The following is a 23,893-nucleotide window of genomic DNA, read 5'->3' on the forward strand; positions in this document are numbered from 1 at the left end:
TAAGATTGTCTTCATATGTGGTAAAACAATGGGCATTTTTCAAGTAAGGGACAAGTTGTTTCCTCATTTAGTCCCTTAAATCGAGGTTTGAGTGTGTGTGTGTGTGTGTATGTGTATATATACTGTATGTATGTATATATATATATATTTGTATTTATATTTATATATATAGAGAGCCTCTGTGGTACAGTGGTAGAGTGTGCATTTTTGTACATGGTTGAACCAGGGTTCGTGCCCCGCCAGGGTAATAAACTTTGGGAGTGTTCACCCGGCCACGTACTGCATTGGCGGACACAAGGGGTTGAACCAGTGTCGCTTACTGTAAAGTATGCTTGCACCCAGTCGGCTTGTGCAGGCCGATTACACTTGATTCACAGACTACACACACATCCAAAGCCACTCCAACAATACAATTACGCTCACAAGCACTTCTCACCCTACATACAGACTCTACCAGACAGCCTAAGCCACTGGGTAGAGATACATTGGCTGTATCGTCCCTACTTCGGTAGGGATAGGCCGGTCCTGCAGTGGACCTCAATGGCTGATGATATACTGGTGTGTGTATAATATATATATATATATATATATATATATATATATATATATATATATATGTATATATATATATATATATATGTACGTATATATATATATATATATATATATATATATATATATATACATATATATATATAGAGCCTCTGTGGTACAGTGGTAGAGTGTGCGTTTCGTACATGGGTGGACCAGGGTTCGTGCCCCGCCAGGGTAATAAACTTTGGGAGTGTTCACCTTGCCACGTACTCATTGGCGGACACAAGGGGTGCTGTGGTTGAACCAGTGTCGCTTACTGTAAAGTATGCTTGCATCCAGTCGGCTTGCGCGGGCCGATTACACTTGGTTCACAGACTACACACACATCCAAAGCCATTCTAACACTACAATTACACTTACAAGCACATCTCACCCTACATACACTCGCTACCAGACTTCGGTCGGGATAGGCCGGTCCTGCAGTGGATACTCAAACGGCTGATGATGATGATGATATATATATACAGCTACTGCAGGACCTCCCCCCACAAGGTATTAAAAAACACAGAAATCATAGTATCACAATGTTTGTTCATGAAATGCCATTCATTAATATGAAATCGTATTTCCCTTGTTTTTCAGGACCTGTTGGATGCATTTTTGCATGGAATCACTTAGATCCCTAAAGTAATCTAAAGACATTTATTTACACCAAACATTTGTCAGTTCAGTCTTGAGGTTGTCCAGATTGGGTGTCTTCTTCTCTGCATGGTTTTCTTCATCTGTGCCCAGCAGTTTTCTATTAGATTTAGATCCGGACTGTTGCCAGGCCAGTCGAGGACCTCAATCTGATTATCCTGAAGCCATTTGGTCATCTTTCTTGACTTGTGACATGGAGCTGAATCGTACATGGAAAAGTCATACCTGTGAATAGCAAAAAAGTTTAACAAATGGATCTTTTAGATCTTGAATGTACCGGCCACTATTCATCACCAAGTTCTTAGGAAGAAAGTAGAGGCCTCCCCTTCCCATTTCACCTGAGAAACACCCCCATATCATTACTGATTGTGGGTGCTTAACAGTTGGCACCGTTTAAGCAGGGTCATATCGACTACGGGAGGCATGGCAATGGACTATGGCAGAACGCACTTGGAACACTTGAAATGTGCTTTCATCGGAAAACACAACATTTCTCCACTCATCCGATGTCCAGTGTGCATACTTCCTGGCAAACTGAATGCGCTGCTTCTTCATGTGGTCAGTGAGAAATGGTTTCTTGGCTGTGGTGCAGCTTGGCAAGCCCAGCTCCTTCTGCAAGCGGTGTTGGATAGTTTGAATTGAGACATCTTGTAACAGCTGGGGATGCATTCTCTTCAATTCTGCTGCTGTCAGTCAAGGATTCATGATTACTTCCCTCTTCAGAAGCATATCTGTACCTCTGGAAATCGTCCTCTTCTTTCCACCGCCATGCTTGTGCTCTGGTATGACATCAGGTGGCCGGCTGCGCGCTGCAGCAAGAATCTTCATGACGGTCGACTTTGCGCTTCCAGTATGTTCACAAATCGTGTTGACAGGGACATTATCCTACCTCCATGCAATGATACAGACCCTCTCATCTCTTGAGCAGTACTTTCCAGGCATGGCAACTCGACTCTAATAAAAAAAATAACAGGGCAGACAGTAATGCATACGAAAAAGAGGGAAGTGCAAGCTCGGAGCTACGGGAACATATACTTCTGCTTATGCTTCTGGGCAAGCACTGACATGCTGAGTGTTTCACCACCTCCTGCCAACACCAGAGGAGTTGCCAGTTACTTCTTGCCCCCAAAATTCACATGGTAGAGGTGGAAACACAAAACAGCGACATGCAACTCTCCCATAGCAATTCTGTGTGTAGGTCCTAAGTCAATTTGCGGTGGGTGTGTATATATATATATATATATATATATATATATATATATATATATGGTTTCGTTTTTGTTATCGTTTTTGTTTTTAAAGGCTCCAACATGCTTGCATGTGTCGGCCTTGGTCACCTAATGGCGGCTCTCCATGCTGCACGATCCATTGCAGCCTCCCTGTTCAGTCCCTGAACCCTGAGGTCACACTTAATGACCTCGTCCCATGTCTTTCTCGGTCTGCCCCTCATAACCCCTCCCCCAATATTAACACTTCTCACCTTCCTCACCCAATTATCATCCCTCATCCTCTCCACATGTCCAAACCATCTCAGTCTACCTCTCCTCATCACAGGACCAATACACTCCAGTCCCATCCTACCTCTCAACTCTTCCATCGTAAACCCAGCCCCTCCAGGCCTTGGACGCAGGGACGCACTGCACATCCACCTAATCATTTTCATTTCTGTACGTCTGAGCTGGCGAATATCCTTCTCCTACATGCATACCAACAATCTTTCCGGCTGATCCACCCCTGTACCGGACTTCCTGCAAACACGCCACATCCACCCACCTCCTACTGAATGCCTCAACGACTTCCCCCGTTCTTCCCCTCAAACTTCCCACATTCCATGAACCCACCCTCATCCCCATGGGTGATTTATTGTCCTCAGGCTTGCTTTGGAACTTATTTTGTTTTGTCATCTTCAGTATTAATAAAGAGGGACAGACACAGCACAGGTCCCACTCACTGCACAGTCCCAGGTCCAGGGAATGGATCTGGGACTCCTAGCCCACCAGCTTACCAGTGGCTGTGGTAGTGGCCTCAGGGCACCCTGCCAGGACGGCTGCAGGGACACCCTCCAAGCACGCCTTGGCACTGCAACTATCCCGCCATTATACACCCACTGATAGGGCAGGCTCCTGGGGCGCTACTCCCAGGTTCGGGCCCCTCTCTATTGGGCGGAAGCGGCACCCTGGGAACCGCAATGCCCTGTACCCTCTAGCACAGGCCTGAGCCCCATCTCGCCCTGGACCCACAATCTATGCCGGCGGAACCCCCGCCACGCCTCCCCCCAGAAGTCCGCCACTAGGTAGCAGGGGCAAAGTTTTCTGGCCGCATGCCCTTGCTGGCGCCAACCCCTGTAACGTTGTGGGATACGTTGTGTGAAATGTAAAGTGCATGTGATGTAGTGCATAGATAGTTAGAGGAAATGTTTGGAGAGTATGCTGGTCTACTCTCCATGTTACTGTCACACTGAAAAGGTCAGCAAAGGGGGATGGTAAGATAGCTAGTGAAACAGGAGCTCCAGCTCTCCCTATCACCAGCATTCCCATTCCCCTCGGGAGTACTACCCTGTTCGGCCCATGCTACGACCTCCTCCTATATATATATATATATATATATATATATATTTTATATATATATATATATATATATATTATATATATATATATATATTTTATATATATATATATATATATATATATATATATATATATATATATATATATATATATATATATATATATATTTTATATATATATATATATATATATTTATATATATATATATATATATATTATATATATATATATATTTTATATATGTATATGTATATTTGATATATATATGTATATTTGATATATATATGTATATTTTATATATATATATATATATATATATATATATATATATATATATATATATATATATATATATATATATATATATATATATATAAACTGCAGGTGGTTAAGCATGTGAGGTACCGGTAGAGTCAGGATTCTGAGAGCTTAAATGATGTGTGAATGGTCGTATTGCCCATTTCATTGTTCATACCATTGATAGTTGTCACTCTTTCATACTTTCTCTTCTCTTGAATTTGAGTCCCATGCTTGAATGGGAATGAGCATTAGGATGATGATCATGATGGAGTTGACAGTGTACGGTGAACAGTTTGTGGGATGTAATGCTAGAAATCCTATTTGCACCAGCTATGTTAAGCACGAACTTACCATCATTATTATCATCATCATCATCATCATCATCATCATCATCATCATCCTATTCCTGATTTTCACACAAGAGATGGGTAGAGGTGGTATGCAGAAACAAGGGAAGAGAAAGCATGTAGGGGACCCAGGAGTTAGTGGATGTGATGGGAATGTTGTGGGAGATCATGCAGCTTGGAAAGTAGCTGTCCTGTGAATATCATCACAAGATTGACGCTGGTTGTTTTTTTAAGCTGCGAAGCAAATTCACTGTCTGATCAGATAATTGAGTTCACCATCTGCTGCATCCGTACCCATAGATTCATTTGAAATACAGATGATACATTTTCAGATAGCTTAGTGCAATAGTTTTTTTTTTTTTTTTTTTTTTTTTTTTAAGGAGAGTTGTATTTAGTCATTAAAAAATACCTATATGGATCATAATTCAGAGCTTTCATTATCATGCCTAGGTTGAGAAACAAGTGAGCCACATCCAAGCTCTGAAGAAGAGAATAAATGAGAGTGAAGAGCTACACAATTCAACACTTGAAGTTTTCATGCAGGATGAAGCTCTTCCTACCTTGGAGAAGTTGGCTTCTCTTATATCCTCTCATGCCACCACCTTAACATCACTTCACAACTCCCTTTCCTCCACTGTAAGTATGTGTAAGTGTAAGTTGTAACATCATCTTAAGCACATGGATTCTTGATGTACTGAACCTTTATGTTTTTCTAACAATAGGGCTCCATGTTGTTTTGAAACATTTGATTTTACATTCCTGCGATGAACGAGAGATTTGATGAACAGAACTAGAAATAATGATATACTGCATATTGTATACTTTGGTTCTATAGATGTAGGATAACTTAAATAAACGTGAATTTTCAATTCGCTGATTTTTTTTCTTTTATAAGTAATTGACTATTTATTTATTTAAATATAGGCAGAGAGCCACCAGTTTCAGTACACTTCCTTTTGTTCTTAGGAGTTAACATTCTACGAGTACCACTCCTTACTTATTATGAAAGCAGCCTTGTACCTTCTTTGTAGTTGGAAGGTTTCCATGGACTAGAAATTATTAAAACTGAGTTTATTAACAACATGTATAGTTCTTTCAAACTCCATTTTCATGTTTCATTTTTTTATAGATTAGACTCATAAGTAAAATGTTTATGTACAGTAATTCTGATAATCTTTAAACCAGCTGAACACAATAGAGAAAGAGTGTGACACATTTGAGAGTGGCCAGTCATCGCTGCTTAATGAGCTTGAGGGGGAAATGAGCAACTGTCTTACTGCACACACACGCCATATTACCTCCTGTGTCACATTTATGCAGTCGTCACAGACATCGTCACACAACTTCTCTCAGGTAAAGTAGTGGAAGGAGTTCCGGGTTGCGTGGTAGATGAGGACTGCATGCATTACTGCAAATTTTTTTTTTTTTTTTTTTTTTTTTTTTTTTTTTTAAATGGGGGTAGTGTCATTGTGCAGGATCCCATGAGAAGTGTGATGATAATGAAGTGTGGGGTACTTGTCATATGAGTGGATGGTGTGACCATTGTGAAGGATGCTATGAGAAGTGTTGGATATTGAAGGGTGGAGTGACGCATATGAGTTGGTGGTGCAACTATTGTGAGGGATGCTGTGAGCAGTGGGGGGTGAAGGGTGGTATGATTGGCATACGAGTGGATGGTGCCAGACGTATAACTCTGATTGTCTTAAGTGAATAGGAGCAAGTGTTGGTGACAGAAAGAACCCTAAGGAACAACTGCAACTACACAGTGACCTGCAAAAAAACTTCAGATGAAGGCATGAAATGGGATTTGAAATATTCCACTTTTCACCATTCATTACCAGTCCTACACCCCATTCCATAATTCGAGTTGCACTTTGTCATAACCCCATTGAACCCTATCTTTAACCCGCCCCGTCCCGGCCACTTTTCGACCACTGGTACCCACCAATCCCGGACATTTTTCGACCCTTTTTTTTTTTTTGCTTAAACTTTCGCTTTTGGTCAGAAACAATGGCCGGTGGCAAAGAAAGTGGTCCCTGGGGTCCCTAATTAGCTTAACCAGGTATGCCTTGGTCCCACCTGGCCCCGTGTTCTCCCTATGCGGTGTGAGCATCAAACGTTTTCTATGGTATTATAAGTTTGGGAAACCAATGAAAGTAAGTAGAAATGAATTTATTACAAACATAAAAACATGTGATAAAAGAGTATATTGGATTTTATACAAAAATAGAGCAGAAATAACCATTGTACCATCGTGAGAAACGAGCAAAATCGGCCAACTTGGTTCCCATGAATCGCTAACATTCCAAAATCATGATACATATAATTTTTTTTACTTACATAATACTTCTACAATAACATTATACCATTTTACATTATATTGAACTGTTTTTACGTATTCACAGGCCTTTTGATAACATTTAGCGTAATGCTAGCGCTTATTTACGTAGTGAGTGAACTCGCTGTGACTGATGTTTCAACTCGTATTGTGCTTTTTCTACTAACATAATACCTTTCTAATATTATTATACACTTTTCAACTTTATAGAACTGTTTTGAGATTATTTCAGGCCTTACGTAAATATATAGCGTAATAATAGCGCATAGTAACACACACAGTGAAGTCGCTATGACAACTAATTCAACTTACAACCTATTTTTTTACTTATATAATAATTCTACACTAACATTGCACATGTAAACACTTGATATAATTGATATTACATCATTTCTGAACGTATGATGGAACTTAGCGTCATATTTGCGCGTACTTACACAGGGAGTGTTATCGCGATATCATTTGTTTCATCTTACACAAGTAATCAACTTATAAAATACCTTACTACTAACATTACATCATCCACTGTATATAATTCCTATCACATACTTACTGACCAGAATGTGGGTGTACTCGTGACATCAATTATGACAACTTACAGTAATGTTCAACTTATACGTTTTATTCATGCTAACATTACACCCGTTTCCACTTTATTTCCTTGCTATCACATATTTACTGACCAGATTTACACAGTGGGTGTAGTTTTGATAACAATTCTTTCCACTTACACTAATTCTCATCTTATACATTACTTCTCTGAAAAAATAACACCCGTTTCAACTTTATATTTGACTTAGCACCTACTGACTGGCCTTACCATTATCATGAGCGTCATTTCGCCTTCCCACACAGTTTCAGAAGTGTAGGAAATTATGATATTCCTTGAAACAAGGCTGAAGGCACAACGCAACATTGCACTCGACACACTCGTATCTTGTGTCTTTTCTCTGCGTTGATGGTCTGACTGTCGAGTGCTTACATACATGGCAGCAACGCTGGGGTTTACGACGGTTTGGTTCGGAAGGGATTGCGCTGGGGTAGTGGCGGCCTGCAAGACGTAGGGGAGTCTGAGCAGCACGGGGGGCGCGGGGGTGGTGTGGGGGTCTTTCCTGGGCATGCTTGGCGATTATTTCACGTGCCAGCTCCCTCACAAACCCCTCAAAGGTCTCGGATACTCCGGTGGTCATTGCGTGCAGGTAGTGGGCGTTCAGGACCGTGATGTCGAGCAAGTGGAAAAAGAGTTTCTTGTACCACTTCATCGTTGTCTTGGCACAGTCAACACTTGAAATCATCGAGTCTGGCTGATCAACTTGCCTCATGTTCAGATTATAGGCAAGTACAGACTCTGGTTTCCATACGTTGCGCCTCCTCTCGCTACGGTGATCCACGGAGTCTGTGCGGTGCATCAGGGGGCTGTGAACAGTTGATAGGAGGTAAACTTCCCTGTTGTGGTTCCACAGGGTTGCAAGGATGTTATTGGCCTGGAAGAAAACCACCTCATTCTTGTCAAGTTTCCTCCCTATCTTGACCATATGGCGACGATTTCTCTTGACTGTACCACAGACTCCGGTGTCGTGTTGGTGGAGGAATCTAGCGAGAAGAGGGCTAGTGTACCAGTTGTCCAGGTACAAAACATGACCACGATGAAGGTACTCTTCTATCATTGTCTTCACCACAGCCCCAGAGAGTCCTATACTCCAATCTTCTATTATATCTGTCTGTGCGCCCGTGTACAAGACTATGTCTTGCACATAACCAGTCTTACAGTCACACATAACAAAGATCTTGAACCCGAAATGGTGTCTCTTGCTGGGTATATACCGCCTAAAGGAAATATTGCCTCTCCACAACACAAGACTCTCGTCTATGACGAGGTCTCTATAGGGATAAAATGAGGAGCGGAACATTTCCCGTAAATGATCAAATACCAGCCTAATTCTCCTCATTTTATCAGTGTTATTTGCATTGGCTGGATCATCTGCATCAAAAAAGTGGAGGCGGCCGAGAATAAACTGAAATCTATTACGACCCATCACCTTTCCAAAGAAAGGTGTTAGGATGACTGGGTCCGTTGTCCAGTAGGCAGGAATTTGATTTTTCCTCACCACACCCATCAAGATTACCAGGGCAAAAAATAGGAACATCTCTGATATAGTCACGGGAAAGTCATACTGTTCTGCATGCTTGCTTGTGGTTCCTAGGCGTTCACTTTCAAGGTGCTGGGATTGTGAAAATATATTTGTCTGTTCTACTATGCGCCCAACAAACGCCTCATCAAAAAACAAGTTGAAAAAATCTAAACGTGACGACCCAGCATTTACACCTGGAGCCGTGCAACCTGACCGCCACTCCTCAGTGAACTGGTGAATGATGGGAGTAAAATTACTCCCATCCTCCCAGTTCCACGTGACACCACCGTCTCCAGCCACGTCACCATCATCCCCTTCGTCAGGGTGGGGAGGTGAGGGTGGTGGGGGAGGTTGGGGAGGTGGAGAGCGGCGCCTCTCATCACTCGCACTTCTCTTCCCTCTCCCTTTTCCTTTGCCCTTTCCCTTCCCTTTCTTTCCTTTCCCCACATCCTGGGGCTGTGGGGAGGAAGTTTGTGAATATTCAGGGGCGAAAGAAGTGCTGGGGAGTGACTCAACCTCCTCTCCCCTAGGCCTACGAGCACCACGTGCTCGTGCTGCCTCCCTCACACCACTGGCCCCTTCATCCCGCACTACCCCCACACCACTCTCACTTCCACCCTGCGCTGCTGCCACAACACTTTCCCTTTCTCCCAGCAATCCCACCACACCACTTGCTACTTCCCCAGACAAAGTACTTGAACCATACCTTAGGTGTCGTCTCGCCCCACCTTCTGATCCACGTGGTGATATTTTCTCCTTTCCCAACCACTTGGCGATATCACGTCCTAGGCCTCCGTCATCCTCATCGTCCTCATCCTCGTCCTGATCAGAATCGTGATGGAGAGATAGCTGTGCACGTGGTTGGGGAGCAGGCTGGCCTTCCCTTGCCTTACGGTATGTCACATACCGCGTTTTTCGGGGCGAAGGGACCTCCTCATCACTGCTACTTATTTCTTCCTCTGGCTGGACGTAATCGCGATCCACCACATCATCATCGAGTGGAGAATCACTGTCTCCAGTGAAGGCTTCCAGGACGGATGCAATTTGCTCATCTGAGAGACCTTTCCGCGCCATGTCTGACCTGGGTCACTGCTGGCAGGTGAGTGACCGAGACAAGGGCGAGCGCGGGTCACGCGGGGTATAGGACGCTGCCCGCCTGGCGGCAGGTAGGGGAGGCTTGGGTACCCAGGCGAAACGAAAATCTCCCGCGAATTTTGAAAATTGTGGAAATTATGAACCTTGCAATTGCAGGACGTTGAAGTACGTCCTCGGGACTGGCTGTGACAAAACGTGAGGACGTGGAAGTACGTCCTCGGGACGGCGCGGGTTAAGTGAGAAAAACAGGTCAGGATGATGATTACAACAATGGAGTTATCTTACACCATGTCTCACTTGACCATTGCCCATGTCTCACTCCAACACTGATGATGAATTATAACCACCTGTTTATACACATGCCACATTGCCATCATAGAAACTACAGTCAGTATTGTCAGTTACCATATCCATCAACACCATACATTTGTAAAGCTTGCAATAATGCCCTCTCTTCACCTTGTTATAAATATATTTCCATATATCCTGTGAGTATCTTGTAGTCGTTCTAACATCTTTTCTCATAGTGCTCTGTCCGATACTGGTATATGTGATCCACGTGTCCCCTGCTGCTAAAATCATCATGTTTATAGTTTGCCAGGCATTGTGATGTCTTCCTTTCTTGGCTAGTAAAATAATCCCATGATATTTATTGCACTCCAGCATGGATGTGTTGGCCTCAGCACTCTAGGCTGCTTGATCCCTGGCAGCCTTCCTGTTCGGTCCCTTATCCCTGAGGTCATACTTAAGACCTTGTCCCAGGTATTTTTTGGTTTACCTTCCCGCAACGCCATCCCTGACGTTCACACCGCTCACCTTCCACACTCAGTTGTTGTCCTCCATCCATTCCACATGCCCAACCTACCCCTTTCCATCATAACAATTCACTCCAGTCTCATCCTTGCTCCTCTCTTCAGTCATAAACCTAGCCCCCCTCCGCCCCAGGCCTCACATTTAAGGATGCTCGAATGATGAGTGAATGGAAGCGTGGCCCATTTGATTGGGCAAATTTGGGCTGTCTGGACATTGCTACTCCTCATCCTGCCCTAGGGTGGGAAAGGAGGTCCGGATGATGATGATGATGATGATGATGATGACTACACATCCATCTAATTATTGTTGTTTTAGTACGTTTAAGCCTACAAATATCCTCTTCCTTTACTGCCCAGGTCTCACTACCATATAGCATTACACTTGTAACACATGCTGCATGCAGAGATCTCTTAGCATGAAGGGAGAGCCCTCTCAATGTCAGGGGACACAACAGCTCCCTGCAGTTCCTCCGACCACTCCTTGCCCTAGCCACAGAGCTAACTCCAGCTCGACCTCCAGCACATAACATGTCCCCCAGATAACAAAACTCTTCCACACACTTAAGAGACTCACCAGCAAGATCATTCATTTCGCCCCCGACAGTCTCCACATGCTCTCCCAAACACACCCCACAAACGAAATCAACATTATCTCCTAGTCTGCCTCTAATACCACTTCATCTCTTATACACCCACTCATCACTACAACTGCACAAAATGGAATTACTTCTCACACCCTTGTGACAAGCAGCTCAAGGGCACTTTCCCTCCCTTTGCATTAACAGTACCACCTCCAGCTGTAGAGATCATCACTTATTTTTTATCTGGATTTTCTTTCAAGCCCTTGTGCCCCATTCTATCTCTCCGCTTCCTAAATTTTCCTCTACTTTAGTTACGTTGTCTGCAATCAACAGCAAGTCATCAGCATACATCTTCATGGGAGTCTGTTTCTGAAGTCATGTAAGAGAGCTTCAAGCACAAATAATGAGGGGCTTTAGACTTACTCCTGATGCATGTCAGCTTTCACGGAAGACTTTATCACAAATCTTCTTTCAGTCTCACCTGGGTATGAGCACCCACATGCATTGCTGTATCCACTCTAACCAGCCACTCCTCATTTCCAAGCTTTCTCATTGCCCACTTCACCTTCCCTAGGGACTCTGTCAGAGGCCTTCTCCAAATCAGGAAAAAAAAATTACAGCTCCCTATTCTTTCCTATGTATTTTTCCGGAAGATGTTCAACAGTGAATGTGGCATCAGTGGTCTCTTTGCCTGACAAACTCAAACTGCATCTCATCAGTATTCACACATTCCCTAATCATACCTTCTAGGATTCAACATTACCTACATTATTTGGTCCAAAAGTTTTATGACTTTAATTTCCTCTTTCCAGGGCATCACCCTTCCCCTTGTACACATTTACAGTCACTCGCTGAAACCAGTCATCTGGGACAGCACACTCATATAGAATCATATTTATCAAAGCGGTAACTGAACCCACACCTCTATTTCCTGAGGCCTTCAGCATTTCAGTAGTCACCCCAGACATACCTGCTGTCTTTCCCAACTGCATCCTGCCTATTAACCTGGTCACAGTAGCAACATCAAATAAGGCCAAGGACCAGACACTGGATCTGCTGACTTCAAACCTTCCCTGTTCCAGTCAAGCTTCTCATTCAGCATTCAGTTCTTATGTTCTCTCCAGGCATGTTTAATATCCTAACTGTCCACCACTACCTTTCCTTCATCATTCTTCACACACTGCTTACCTATGATATCCTTGTTTTCCCTCTTTATCTGATTTGCCACCTTAAATACCATATTCTTCCCTTCAGTGCTATCTAGATTATCCAGTAAAAGTATCTGAGTCTGGGATTTGACCCCGTATACCTCTGTTCAAACCCTATACTTGGCAGCCAGCATTCCTCTCTGTTACCACCCCTTTTCTATTCCCAGAGAAGAATTCTTTTCTTCTTAACTGTGGCTGCTGCATCCTCATCCCACCACCATGTTAGCTTTTGTCTTGGTGAGCCCCTTGTCCATCCACACACTGAATCATTAACTCTCAGGAGATTGTTCTTGAGAGTTTGGTTCGGTAACACTTCTGTCAGCAGCTCCCTGTTCAGTCACAACTCTACTCATCTTGCTATAGAAAACATCCCTTACTGCTTGGTTTTTCAGTGTCCCTATTTTCCTCTTCTGTGCATAGGTCCTTTGCTACATCACCCTCTCCTTAAGCACCATGTCACATATCAGTAATTTGTTGCTTCACAAACACTGCCCTCCTTCACCAGTCTTATCAGCCTTCTTGACCAGGAAAGTCAATCTGGTTACTATTTCCCCCAGACTCATATGAAATCAACCTGCTCTCACTTTTCCTAAAATGTGTGTTGCACACAGTTATGTTCATTGCTCTTCAGATTCAAGAGTCCTTTCTCCTTCAACATTCCTTGTACCATTTGCACGTCCCCTATGGCATGCCAGATTCCGAGGATGGGTCTTCTGGTCACAATCGTGGCTCGCCTATTTGCACGGGCGATTTTAAACTGTGGTTGGAAGCTGGTGAATGTTATCAGTATTTATTCATTTCCAGGGTATTAGACAATCCAGTTGTGCAGAAATAAACACAGATTCATGGTTTTAGGTTAGCAGGAGTGTTTCTCATTCATTTTGTATACAGAAATGCATTTATTTGTGACATCACTCACCACTTACTACACAACTTCCCATCATTTTGACGGCTCTTAAATGGTAAGTAGAGCCCTAATATTTGGTAGACAGATGCATATTAGTTCCTTATGCATGAATGTAACTTTTTTCTAAATTTACAAACATTGATTTTTCTGGTCAAAAAATGCAGTTTCTCAGACTGGACCTCCGTACCTAAATGCAACCTGAATGGGTCAGACGGTGTTCATTATAGCTGACAGAAGTCTGATGGCCTTTGTAGTGTCTGTTATATCCAAATTCCAGCCTATCGAGGTCTGTTAAATTGTGGGTCTACTGTAGTTTGTCATCACTACCTAATGCACTTGGTGTGCCCTGTCATTTTTATGCTGATTACATTCAGCTTTATGTTAAGATGACAGATATTACAGTAATTACGAGTGAGGGTGAAGCCTTCGTGAGTCTCTCGTCAGATACTGTAGTGGCATTTTCCCACACATAAGCGGCCCAGCCTGGCCTGGCCCGACCGTAATGCTGTTGAGAAGTTTATATCTCAGCAACCACAGGGCCGATCACTGGATGGTTTGCACCATACGATAGTCCCATTCTTTAAGATTTGTTTTTGACATTTCGTCACTTTTCGGCAGTGCACGTGGCATGTAACACGTACCAAGTGCAGCATGCTGAAAATCTTCAAAAGAGGGCCACAGGCCAGACAGTTTGTCATAAGGGCATGAAACTTGGTAGGTGGATAGCCATCAATATACTCTAGGCATTCTTGGTGTGTAAGGCAACATTTCAACGCTTTTGGATTTAAATGGCCTCGCTTGTACCTTGCCGAGAAAGGCATATCACTGGTTATACCATGAATAAGCTGGAATCCCAGATGATTGATATTAACCCCTTAAGACTGCAATTGTTTCAGGCAGGGTACCTCCCACAACCGCAATTCGGGGGTGTTTTGGCGACTTTCACCAAGGGCAAATTGACTGTGTTGTGGCTAAAGAGGAAGAATTTACACACCTGACAACGCAATCCGCACCCCCCTAGGCCTAATGGTTACCCCACAATCGCGCGTCAAAGTTAAAAAAAAGTTTATGATAGTTACCTCCCGAAAACAATCAAAAACATGAAAATTTTGATAACTAAATATTTTTCTTATTGAAACAGGTCATTTCAAGTTGTTTTGTCATACCAACCATGAAAACAGGTGTATGTAGGTGTGGGGAGAATACTAGACTGTGGGGAGATAAAGTAGGCTGTGGAGAGTAGGCCTATAGGTACGGGGGTTGGAAATAACCAGCTTTTCGCATGAAAAGATAGCACTTCAGTGTGTTCTGTAACATCTACCATGAAAACAGGTGTTTATGTAGGTGTGGGGAGATAACTAGTGTGGGGAGTAGGCCTACAAGGCCTTGGTGGTACTTGGGGAGAAATATTTTGGCAACAACCAAATTATCTTGAGGAAACCCTCCATTTCAGTGAGATTTGTCATACCAGCCATAAAAAACAGGTGTGTATGTAGGTGTGGGGAGATGAAATAGGTGTGGGGAGTAGCCCTACAAGGCCTCAGAGTCATTCCAAAACTAACACAGACGCACATAAATATTTATAACCATCAAGGACATCAAAATAAAGTTGAATAATGCTATAAATGCATGCATAAGAAAGGAAAAAAAAAACAATAATTTGTTTCCGATTTCTCTTTTTACCCTTCCAACTTCTCGTTACACATTTATCACACCATTACAGTTATCACATTATCATTACACTTCATCACACTTATCAATACAGTTTCAGCAACAACCAAATTCTCTTGTGGAAACTCTCCATTTCATTGGAATTTATCACACCAGCCATGGAAACAGCCATGCAAACAGGAAGAGGTTGTGTAGATCAGATATTCATTCGTAGATCTTTAGTGGAAAAGTTTCTAGAGAAGGGAAAGAAGTTGTATGCGGCTTTCATGGATTTGGAGAAAGCATATGACAGGATGGATAGACAAGGATTGTGGAAAGGGTTAAGAATATATGGAGTAGATGGGAAGTTGTTGAATGCTGTGAAGAGTATGTACGATGGTGCGAAGGCTGCAGTGCGTGTGGATGGTGAACTAAGTGAATTTTTTTCTTTGAAAGTTGGGTTGAAACAGGGATGTGTCATGTCTCCATGGTTGTTCAATCTGTACATGGATGAGGTACAAGGTAGGGTAGTGGATGTTGGAGTGGCCCTGGTGAGAGAGGATAGTGTTTGGAAACTCCCTGTACTGTTGTTTGCAGATGATACTGTGTTGTTGAGTGAAGATGAAGGGGAGCTGCAAGGCTTGGTTGATGAATTTGAGAGAGTGTGTAAGAAACGGAATCTAAAGGCGAATGTAGGGAAGAGTAAAGTGATGGTCTTTGAGAGAGGTGAAGTCAGTGAATGTACAGCGAGGTTGGATGGTGAGGAATTGGAAAATGTGAGTACATTTAAGTACTTGGGTAGTGTGACGAGTAAGGATGGAGGTTTGGAGGGTGAAGTGCTTGAAAGGGTACAGCAGAGAAGAAAGGTTGCTGGTTCTTTGAAAGCAGTGATAAGAAACAGGAAAGTGAGCATGGAAGTGAAAAAGTCACTACATGACAGTATTGTGATACCAACTCTAACGTACGGAAGTGAAGCTTGGACGTTGTTGGAAGGACACAAGTCAAGAGTGAGAGCAGTGGAAATGAGTTATTTAAGAGGAGCCTGTGGAGTCACATGGAGAGACAGGCTGACGAATGAGGATATAAAGGAGCTTTGTGGTGTGGATGTGGATGTGATAGGAAGCGTTATGAGGAACACACTGAGGTGGTTTGGCCATATGGAGAGGATGGAGGGTGAAAGACTGACGAAGAGAGTGTATGTGAGTGAGTTGGAGGTGGGAAGAGGGAGGGGGAGGCCGAGGATGAGATGGAGGGATGGGATGGAGAGGTATATGAGAGAGGGGGGTGTGAGTTGGGAGCAGGGCAGTGAAATGGCGAGGGACAGGGCGACTTGGAGGCGATTTGTTTGTGGCCACCCCAAATGGGATTGAGGCATCTGGCAATAGATAGATAGATAGATGATTATAGGGAATGGAGAGAACAAAGCAACTGTTAACATGATTGGTTTTGGGGATGTACAGAGAAGGAATGCAGTGCCAGGAAACATGACACTCGCAGAGGTGAAGAACGCTGTGAAGTGGCTGAAAAATGGGAAAGCAGCAGGGGTTGATGAGGTGTATGCAGAGATGATTGAATGTAGCAGAGAGAGTGAAATGAAGTGTTTGTTGAAGATAATTATGTAAGAAGGCTTGAATGAGTGAAACAGTGCCAGTAGAGTGGCAGAAGGCTGTGATTGTACCCCTGTACAAAAGTAAAGGCAAGTGAAGTGAGTGTAAGGCTTATTGTGGGATGAGTCTGTTGAGTGTGGTAGGGAAGGTATATGAAAGAGTTATTATAGAGAAAGTAAGAGAGATCTCAGAAGTCCTAGTGAGTGACGAAGAGGGTGTCTTTAGGAGTGGCAGAGGATGTGTGAATCAAATACTTGCAGTAAGACAGATAGTGGAGAAGGCAAACGAGAAGGACAATAAGGTGTTTGGCATTTATGGTTCTGGAATAATCATACGATAAAGTAGATGAGATGGATCGTGGAAAGTTTTACATATGTACGGTGTAGATGGTAAGGTGCTAGGTGCCGTCAAGAGTTTTTATGATGGTAGTGAGGCATGTGTAAGGGTAATTGGACATCTGAGTGATTGGTTCGCAATCAGTGTGATTGTGTGATGTCCCAATGGTTGTTCAGTGTATAATATGGATGGGATGATGAGACAAATAAAAACACGAGTAATGGAGAGAGGGAATATCTCAAATTTGTTGTATGCTGATGACGCTGTGCTACTTGTAAATACTGGACAAGAGTTTGGTTGACTAATGGAGAGTTTTGTAGATGTCTCTGAGTGTTGTGCCTTGAGAGTCTATCTATCTCTGTCAATTGCCAGATGCCTCAATCCCGTTTGGGGTGGCCACAAACTAATCGCCTCCATGTCACCCTGTCCCCCGCGATTTCACTGCCCTGCTCCCAACTCACACCCCCCTCTCTCATATACCTCTCCACCCCATCCCTCCATCTCATCCTCGGCCTCCCCCTCCCTCTTCCCCCCTCCACCTCACTCACATACTGTACACTCTCTTTGTCAGTCTTTCACCCTCCATCCTCTCCACATGGCCAAACCACCTCAGTGTATACCTCCTAATGCTTCCTTCACATCCACATCCACACCACAACGCTCCTTTATATATTCATTCGTCCGCCTGTCTGTCCATGTGACTCCACAGACTCTTCTTAAATAACTCATTTCCACTGCTCTCACTCTTGACTTGTGTCCTCCCAACAACGTCCAAGCTTCACTTCCATACGTTAGAGTTGGTATCACAATACTGTCATGTAGTAACTTTTTCACTTCCATGCTCACTTCCCTGTTTTTAATCACTGCTTTCAAAGAACCAGCAACCTTTCTTCCCTGCTGTACCCTTTCAAGCACTTCACCCTCCAAACCTCCATCCTTACTCATCACACTACCCAAGTATTTAAACACTCACATTTTCCAATTCCTCACCATCCAACCTCGCTGTACATTCACTGACTTCACCTCTCTCAAAGACCATCACATTACTCTTCCCTACATTCACCTTTAGATTCCATTTCTTACACACACTCCCTGCCTTGAGAGTGAATGAAAAAAAAAGTTAAGTGAGAGAAGGTGAGTTCTGGTGTGATGTTACAGTGACTGGTGAGAGACTGGAATTGGTGAGGGAGTTCAGTTACTTGGGTACAGTGTTAGAAAAAAGAGGAAAATGTGCATGAGAAGTGGAAAGTAGAGTGACACAAGGAAGGAAAGTAGCTGGTGCTATGACGGCCTTGTTAAAAAACAGAGGCTTGAATGTTGCAGCTGCAAAAGGCCTACATGAAGGAGTGTTAGTGCCAACTTTAACAAATGGATGTGAGTATGGTGTGGCATAAAAATGAAAAGTCAAGAGTAAGAACAGTGGAGATGGGACTGCTGAAGAATGTATGTGGAGTACAGAGAGTGGATAGTATATGGAATATTGTGACTCATGAAGGATGCAGAGTGAGGAAGTCTGGACACCAGAATCGAAGAGAGTGTACTGAGATAGTTTGGTCACATGGGGAGAATGGATGACAATAGAGTGGTATCTGAGTGAATTTGAAGGAGGGAGGAGGCGAGGTAGGCCAAGAAGAATGTGGAGGGATACGGTGGATGAGTGTGTGAGGAAGAGAGGTATGGAAGTTGATGAGATTAAGGGACTGACAAGAAACCAAGCTGGCTGGATGAATTTTTGCGGAGAAGGGGATAACAGGGATTTGGCACCCCTTTTTAACATGACAGTACTCGGATTGACTTTGTCAGATAGGTATATGTGAAGCTACAGAACATGGTGAAAATTTTTTGGTCCATCTGATGGGGCCAGGATTCCGGGGGCTTGAATGATGAGTGGATGGAAGCGTGTTCCATTGGATTGGGCAAACTTTGGCTGTCTGGATGTTGCTACACCTATCCCCACCCCTAGGGTGGGAAAGGAGATCCCGATGATGGTTATTATTATTGATATTATTATTATTATTATTATTATTATTACACGTATTATTATACTGGTTGTAGGTGGAGGCGTTCATCATCCACTCACTTAATGTAGTGCTGCTCTTGGGTGTTTGCCCTTTCCTCTCTTCCTTCCATCCTCTTCTGTCTTTCTTTCCTTCATTCTTTCCTCTTCCTTCTGCCTGTGGGTTACTTTACACCCCCTCTCCTTTCTTTCTTACTTTCATTCTTTCCTCTTCCTTCTACATATGGGTGACTACACTGAGTGACTAGCAAAATGGTTTCCTGTGCACCAGGAAACCATTTACTGTGCTGGGTGGTAACCATATAACCAAATTATGGTGGCTGGTAGTTTAATGGGTAATTACGGGACTCCAATCGGATTGAGCCTGTGTAGGTTTATATCCAAGGGATGGTTGGGGTTTATTGCTCATGTAATGCCACTCAAAGATGAGTGAGGCTGGTCTGTCTCATCTTAAAGGTCAGAACCAACTTGCTTAGCTCTGGGCTCCTATGCTCTTCTTGGGCCAACGTAGGATTGGATGATGATGGTGATTATGATGATGATTATTATTATTATTCAATTCTGTTAAATAATTTGCTGTACTTTCTGATGTTGCAGGATGTGTCACACAGCATTGGGCAAATAATGGCTCAGTTGGAATCAGTGAAGCAGAACGTTGAGAGTCACCACCACAAGTACAGCACCGATGTTGGAGAAACACTGAATACTCTTGAACAGTTAGACGCACGAAATAAGGAGGCTGGAGAGAAGACTAGACAGTTGGTGAAGCAGATCAGTCAAGGGAAGAGAGAATACACAGCCTCAGTACATTCACATGTGAATCAGTCACGAAGTACATTGCAGGACACACTGCATGAGGTGAGAGAATGAATCAGTAGTTATAATAGTGGATCTTTATATCTTGGATATGGCTACTGGAAGAATTGATAGTGTTACGGTGCATTTAGCACATGGGCGAAAACATCTGAGATTAAGCGACCGCCTGACTGCTTGGGATCGTATCATAGAGTCATGTAAACATATCAGTGACCTTCATTCCCTTCCCATAATTGTTACCTTTTTTTTTTTTTTTTTTTTTTTTTTTTTTTTTTTTTTATAGCTGACACTAACTCGATGTAACTGACACCGGTACTGTAATGGGTTGTTCAACACTGGGGGTTATTCAGGGGTTAATGGAATACATTACTGTTTGCATCAATACTCTCTCTTTCACATATAAACACAAAAACAAACAAAAGAATGAGCGCTAAATGTACGTTTAACTTTCATCAGAAAGACCTTACCAGTTCATATTCCTCCAGTTTATTTTATGTATTTTTCTGACTTTAGGTTAGTGTTTAACTTTCATCAGAAAGACCTTACCAATTCATATTCCTCCAGTTTATTTTGTGTATTTTTCCGACTTTAGGTTAAGTTAGGTTTGATTAAATTATTAGGTACAGTTAAACTCGGTTAGGTTAGGTTTAGTTAAACACTTAGTACAGTTCCTTCCAACATTATGCTAAGAAATCAAACAAGAGCTGTCACAGTCATACAGCTACAAACAATTGGGAAGCAGATTTAACAATCAGCGTTTACTTATGGGTAATGCATTACAGCATCAGTGGTTTATGGGATACGCAATTACGCTGGTAAATGTCATTCTTCAGGAAGGCGCCAAGAATTAGCGAATTTCAAGAATTAGCAAAGGGGCTTGGAATGTAACCCTCGCTAATTTGGGTGGGCAGTTACTGTACTGTATGATACTGTGCAAATATTTTAATCAATACAGTACTATACCTGAATCTGGAAAATACAGAAACTAGTGAACATACACAAGTGTAATGAAACAGTAGGCCTACAAGTCACAGATAACAACTTCTTGGACTGGCGAGATGATTCCGGTCATCAGCTGAACAATCAAAGACTTTCGTAAATGGGACTACAGTAATCCCTCCACTATCCGTTGTAATAGAGCCAAAGGCATGTCCGGAAAGTGGTCCTGTCCGGATAGTGGGCCCCAGCCTCCTGGACTTGTACTTATGGACCCAAACTCAGAGAAACAGCTATACAACTCCCTCTGGACATGCATAGCATCTATTTAAGACCCAAATCACACCAATAAGGGACATAAAAGACTGAAATAAATCCAAAAGAACCACAAAATGATGTTTTAGAGGTGAGTTTATACAATATTAAACATTCTTGGTACTTACAACAAGTCCCTGGCTCCTGGACTTGTACTTATGGACCCTAACCCAGTCTAATTTTGAAAGCCACCTAAATAACTCCCTTCCGGACATGCATAGCACATATTTAAACCTATTTAAGACCCTATTCACACCAATAATGGACAAAAAGCTTGAAATAAATGAAAAGGAACCAAAGAATGAGGAATTAGAAGTGACTGTGCCTCATCCAGGGTAATTACAGCATGTTTGTGGCTGCCTTTTGTAAGGTTTTGGTAGAGGTGAAAATGCTCTTGAAGCACGTACAGTAATCCAGTGTTGTGCTGCACTTACAGTAATTCTTTGCACTGTGAGTTATAACTGTTTAACACTGCACATTGTTAATTGCACCAGGCTAGTCCGACCGCCATTTGCACTCCACAGTTAATCCTTTGCACTCTAAATTCTAATTTCTTAACACTGCACAAGATTGTAAATTCCCGTGTGGTCTAGTGGCGAGGTATTGCAGTTTATTCACTGTTTATTCACAAAAAAATGAGCACGCGTGGCTCCCATTACAACATGCTTCCACTCGCAATCGAAGTTAGGGAATAACTGTTTCGGTGTTGGTGTGTGAGGGGGAAACAGAGTTGCCAGATCGCAATGGCCACATTACCAAACTCCTCAGTTTTCATTACCAAATTTAACTTTTCATTACCAAATTTGTAATGCTAGCATTTATTCTTCATTAATTATATATACAAGTGGAAATACATTTAATCACTTTTTGTATAATTAACAGCATGTTGGTTATTTTCACGCTATGTACGTTAGCAGATTAATCAGAGAGAGCAAACAATCGACCATCTCCATCCTGTGTATCCTTATACATTGGTTCTGTCCGGATATTGGGCCCCAGCTTATGGACTTGTACTTATGGACCCTAACTCAGAGAAACACCTATACAACTCCCTCTGGACATGCATAGCACCTATTTAAGACCCAAATCACACCAATAAGGCACATAAATGACTGAAATAAATGCAAAAGAAACATAAAATGAGGGTTTAGAAGTAGGTTCATACAATAATAAACATTCTGGTGACTGGCTCCTGGACTGGTACTTATGGACCCTAACCTAGCCTAACTCAGAAAAACACCTTCCTACTGCACATGCATAGCTCCTAACACCCTATTCACACCAATAAAGGACATTAAAGAGTGAAATGAGGTAAGTATAGTATGGAAAAAAGGACAGTATGAAACATTCTTATGTCCGGATAGTGGGGATGTTCGGATATTGGGCGTCCGGATATTAGAGTGATTACTGTATGTATATATACAGTGCATATATAGATAGATAGATAGATACAGTTATCCCTCTACTATCCAATGTAATAGAGCCAAAGGCATGTCCGGAAAGTGAGTCCGTCCGGATAGTGGGCCCCTGCCTCCTGTACAGGTACTTTATTGACCCTAACCCAGTCTATCTCAGAAAACCACCTACATAACTCTCTACTAGACATGCACAGCACCTATTTAAAACCTTGTTCACATAGATAAGGGACAGAAGTATGAAATAAATGAAAAGGAACCAGAGAATGAGGAATTAGAAGTGAGCAGCCGTGGCTCAGTGGGTTAGAGCGCTCCGTTCTGACCGAAGGGTCGGAGGATCGAATCCACCCAAGGGTCATTGGTAGACATCAGGAAGGGCATCCGGTCATAAAATGCTACACGCTCCAAACCAAAGTCCTCTACCCAGGGGCAACGCCATAGCCCTTATCCAAAAAAGGGGTACCTGGCGTAAAACTCACTCTGTGGAAAATATTAGCAGTGTACAGGGTACAGGGAGGCGGTGGCTCAATTGTTAGAGAGGTGGTCTGCAGTCCTAACGGACCCGGGTTCAAATCCCGCTGTGGCAGGGAACAGTTTAAGGATTTGAATTTCATAGAAATCAGACTTTACTGATCTACCAGAAGACCCGTCGACATGTCGTAAAAATACCCCCACTAATACCAATACACCAGTCCTGTATGAAACAGCCCTAGCATGTATTCAGTATGGACGGTGGGTGTTAGCGCTGAAGTGGTGACATGTAGAGGTGTATACGGTATGTAGGAGGATTACTGGGTCTTGAAAGCAGGCTGTGAAGCCAATGCCCAGAGTCGAACCCCCACCCCCCACCCCCCCAAAAAAAAAACATGTCTGTGGCCATTTGTTACGAGGGTTAACCCGCCTCCTCTAAGGCTCTGGCAGTGGTGAAAATGCTCTTGAAGCATGTACAGTAATCCAGTGTTGTGCTGCACTTAATCCTGTGCACTGTGAGTTATAACTGTTTAACATTGCACACATTCTCTTCTTGATTGCACCACGCCAGTTTCAACCGCCAGTTTACACTCTGTACTTAATCTTTTCACTCTGAGTTCTAATTTCATAACACTGCACAACACTGTAAATTCCCATGTGGTCTAGTGGTGAGGTATTGCAGTTTATTCACTGTTTATTCACAAAAACGAGGACGTGCGGCATCCATTGAATAAGCGTCTAGTCAGGATGGTAGTTAGGTGGTAACTGGGGAGGGATGGGGGAAGGCATGAAGCAAGCAGTGAGCTTAAA

The 23,893-nt window shown here is 42.9% G+C and overlaps 1 protein-coding gene across 1 annotated transcript in view; it reads left to right on the forward strand.

Annotated features, from left to right (window-relative positions):
• Window positions 1-23,893, forward strand: part of LOC145411654 (kinesin-like protein KIF11) — a 98,351-nt gene that overhangs the window by 46,795 nt on the left and 27,663 nt on the right. Inside the window, exons 13-15 of the mRNA XM_080281660.1 lie at window positions 4,898-5,083; window positions 5,633-5,800; window positions 19,728-19,988. Of these exons, the coding sequence (XP_080137786.1) occupies window positions 4,898-5,083; window positions 5,633-5,800; window positions 19,728-19,988 (615 nt within the window). The remainder of the gene's footprint in view (window positions 1-4,897; window positions 5,084-5,632; window positions 5,801-19,727; window positions 19,989-23,893) is intronic.

This window comes from Coenobita brevimanus, chromosome 90 (genome assembly GCF_032717465.1).
Source record: "Coenobita brevimanus isolate Jiangsu-jjx chromosome 90, ASM3271746v2, whole genome shotgun sequence".
NCBI lineage: Eukaryota > Metazoa > Arthropoda > Malacostraca > Decapoda > Coenobitidae > Coenobita > Coenobita brevimanus.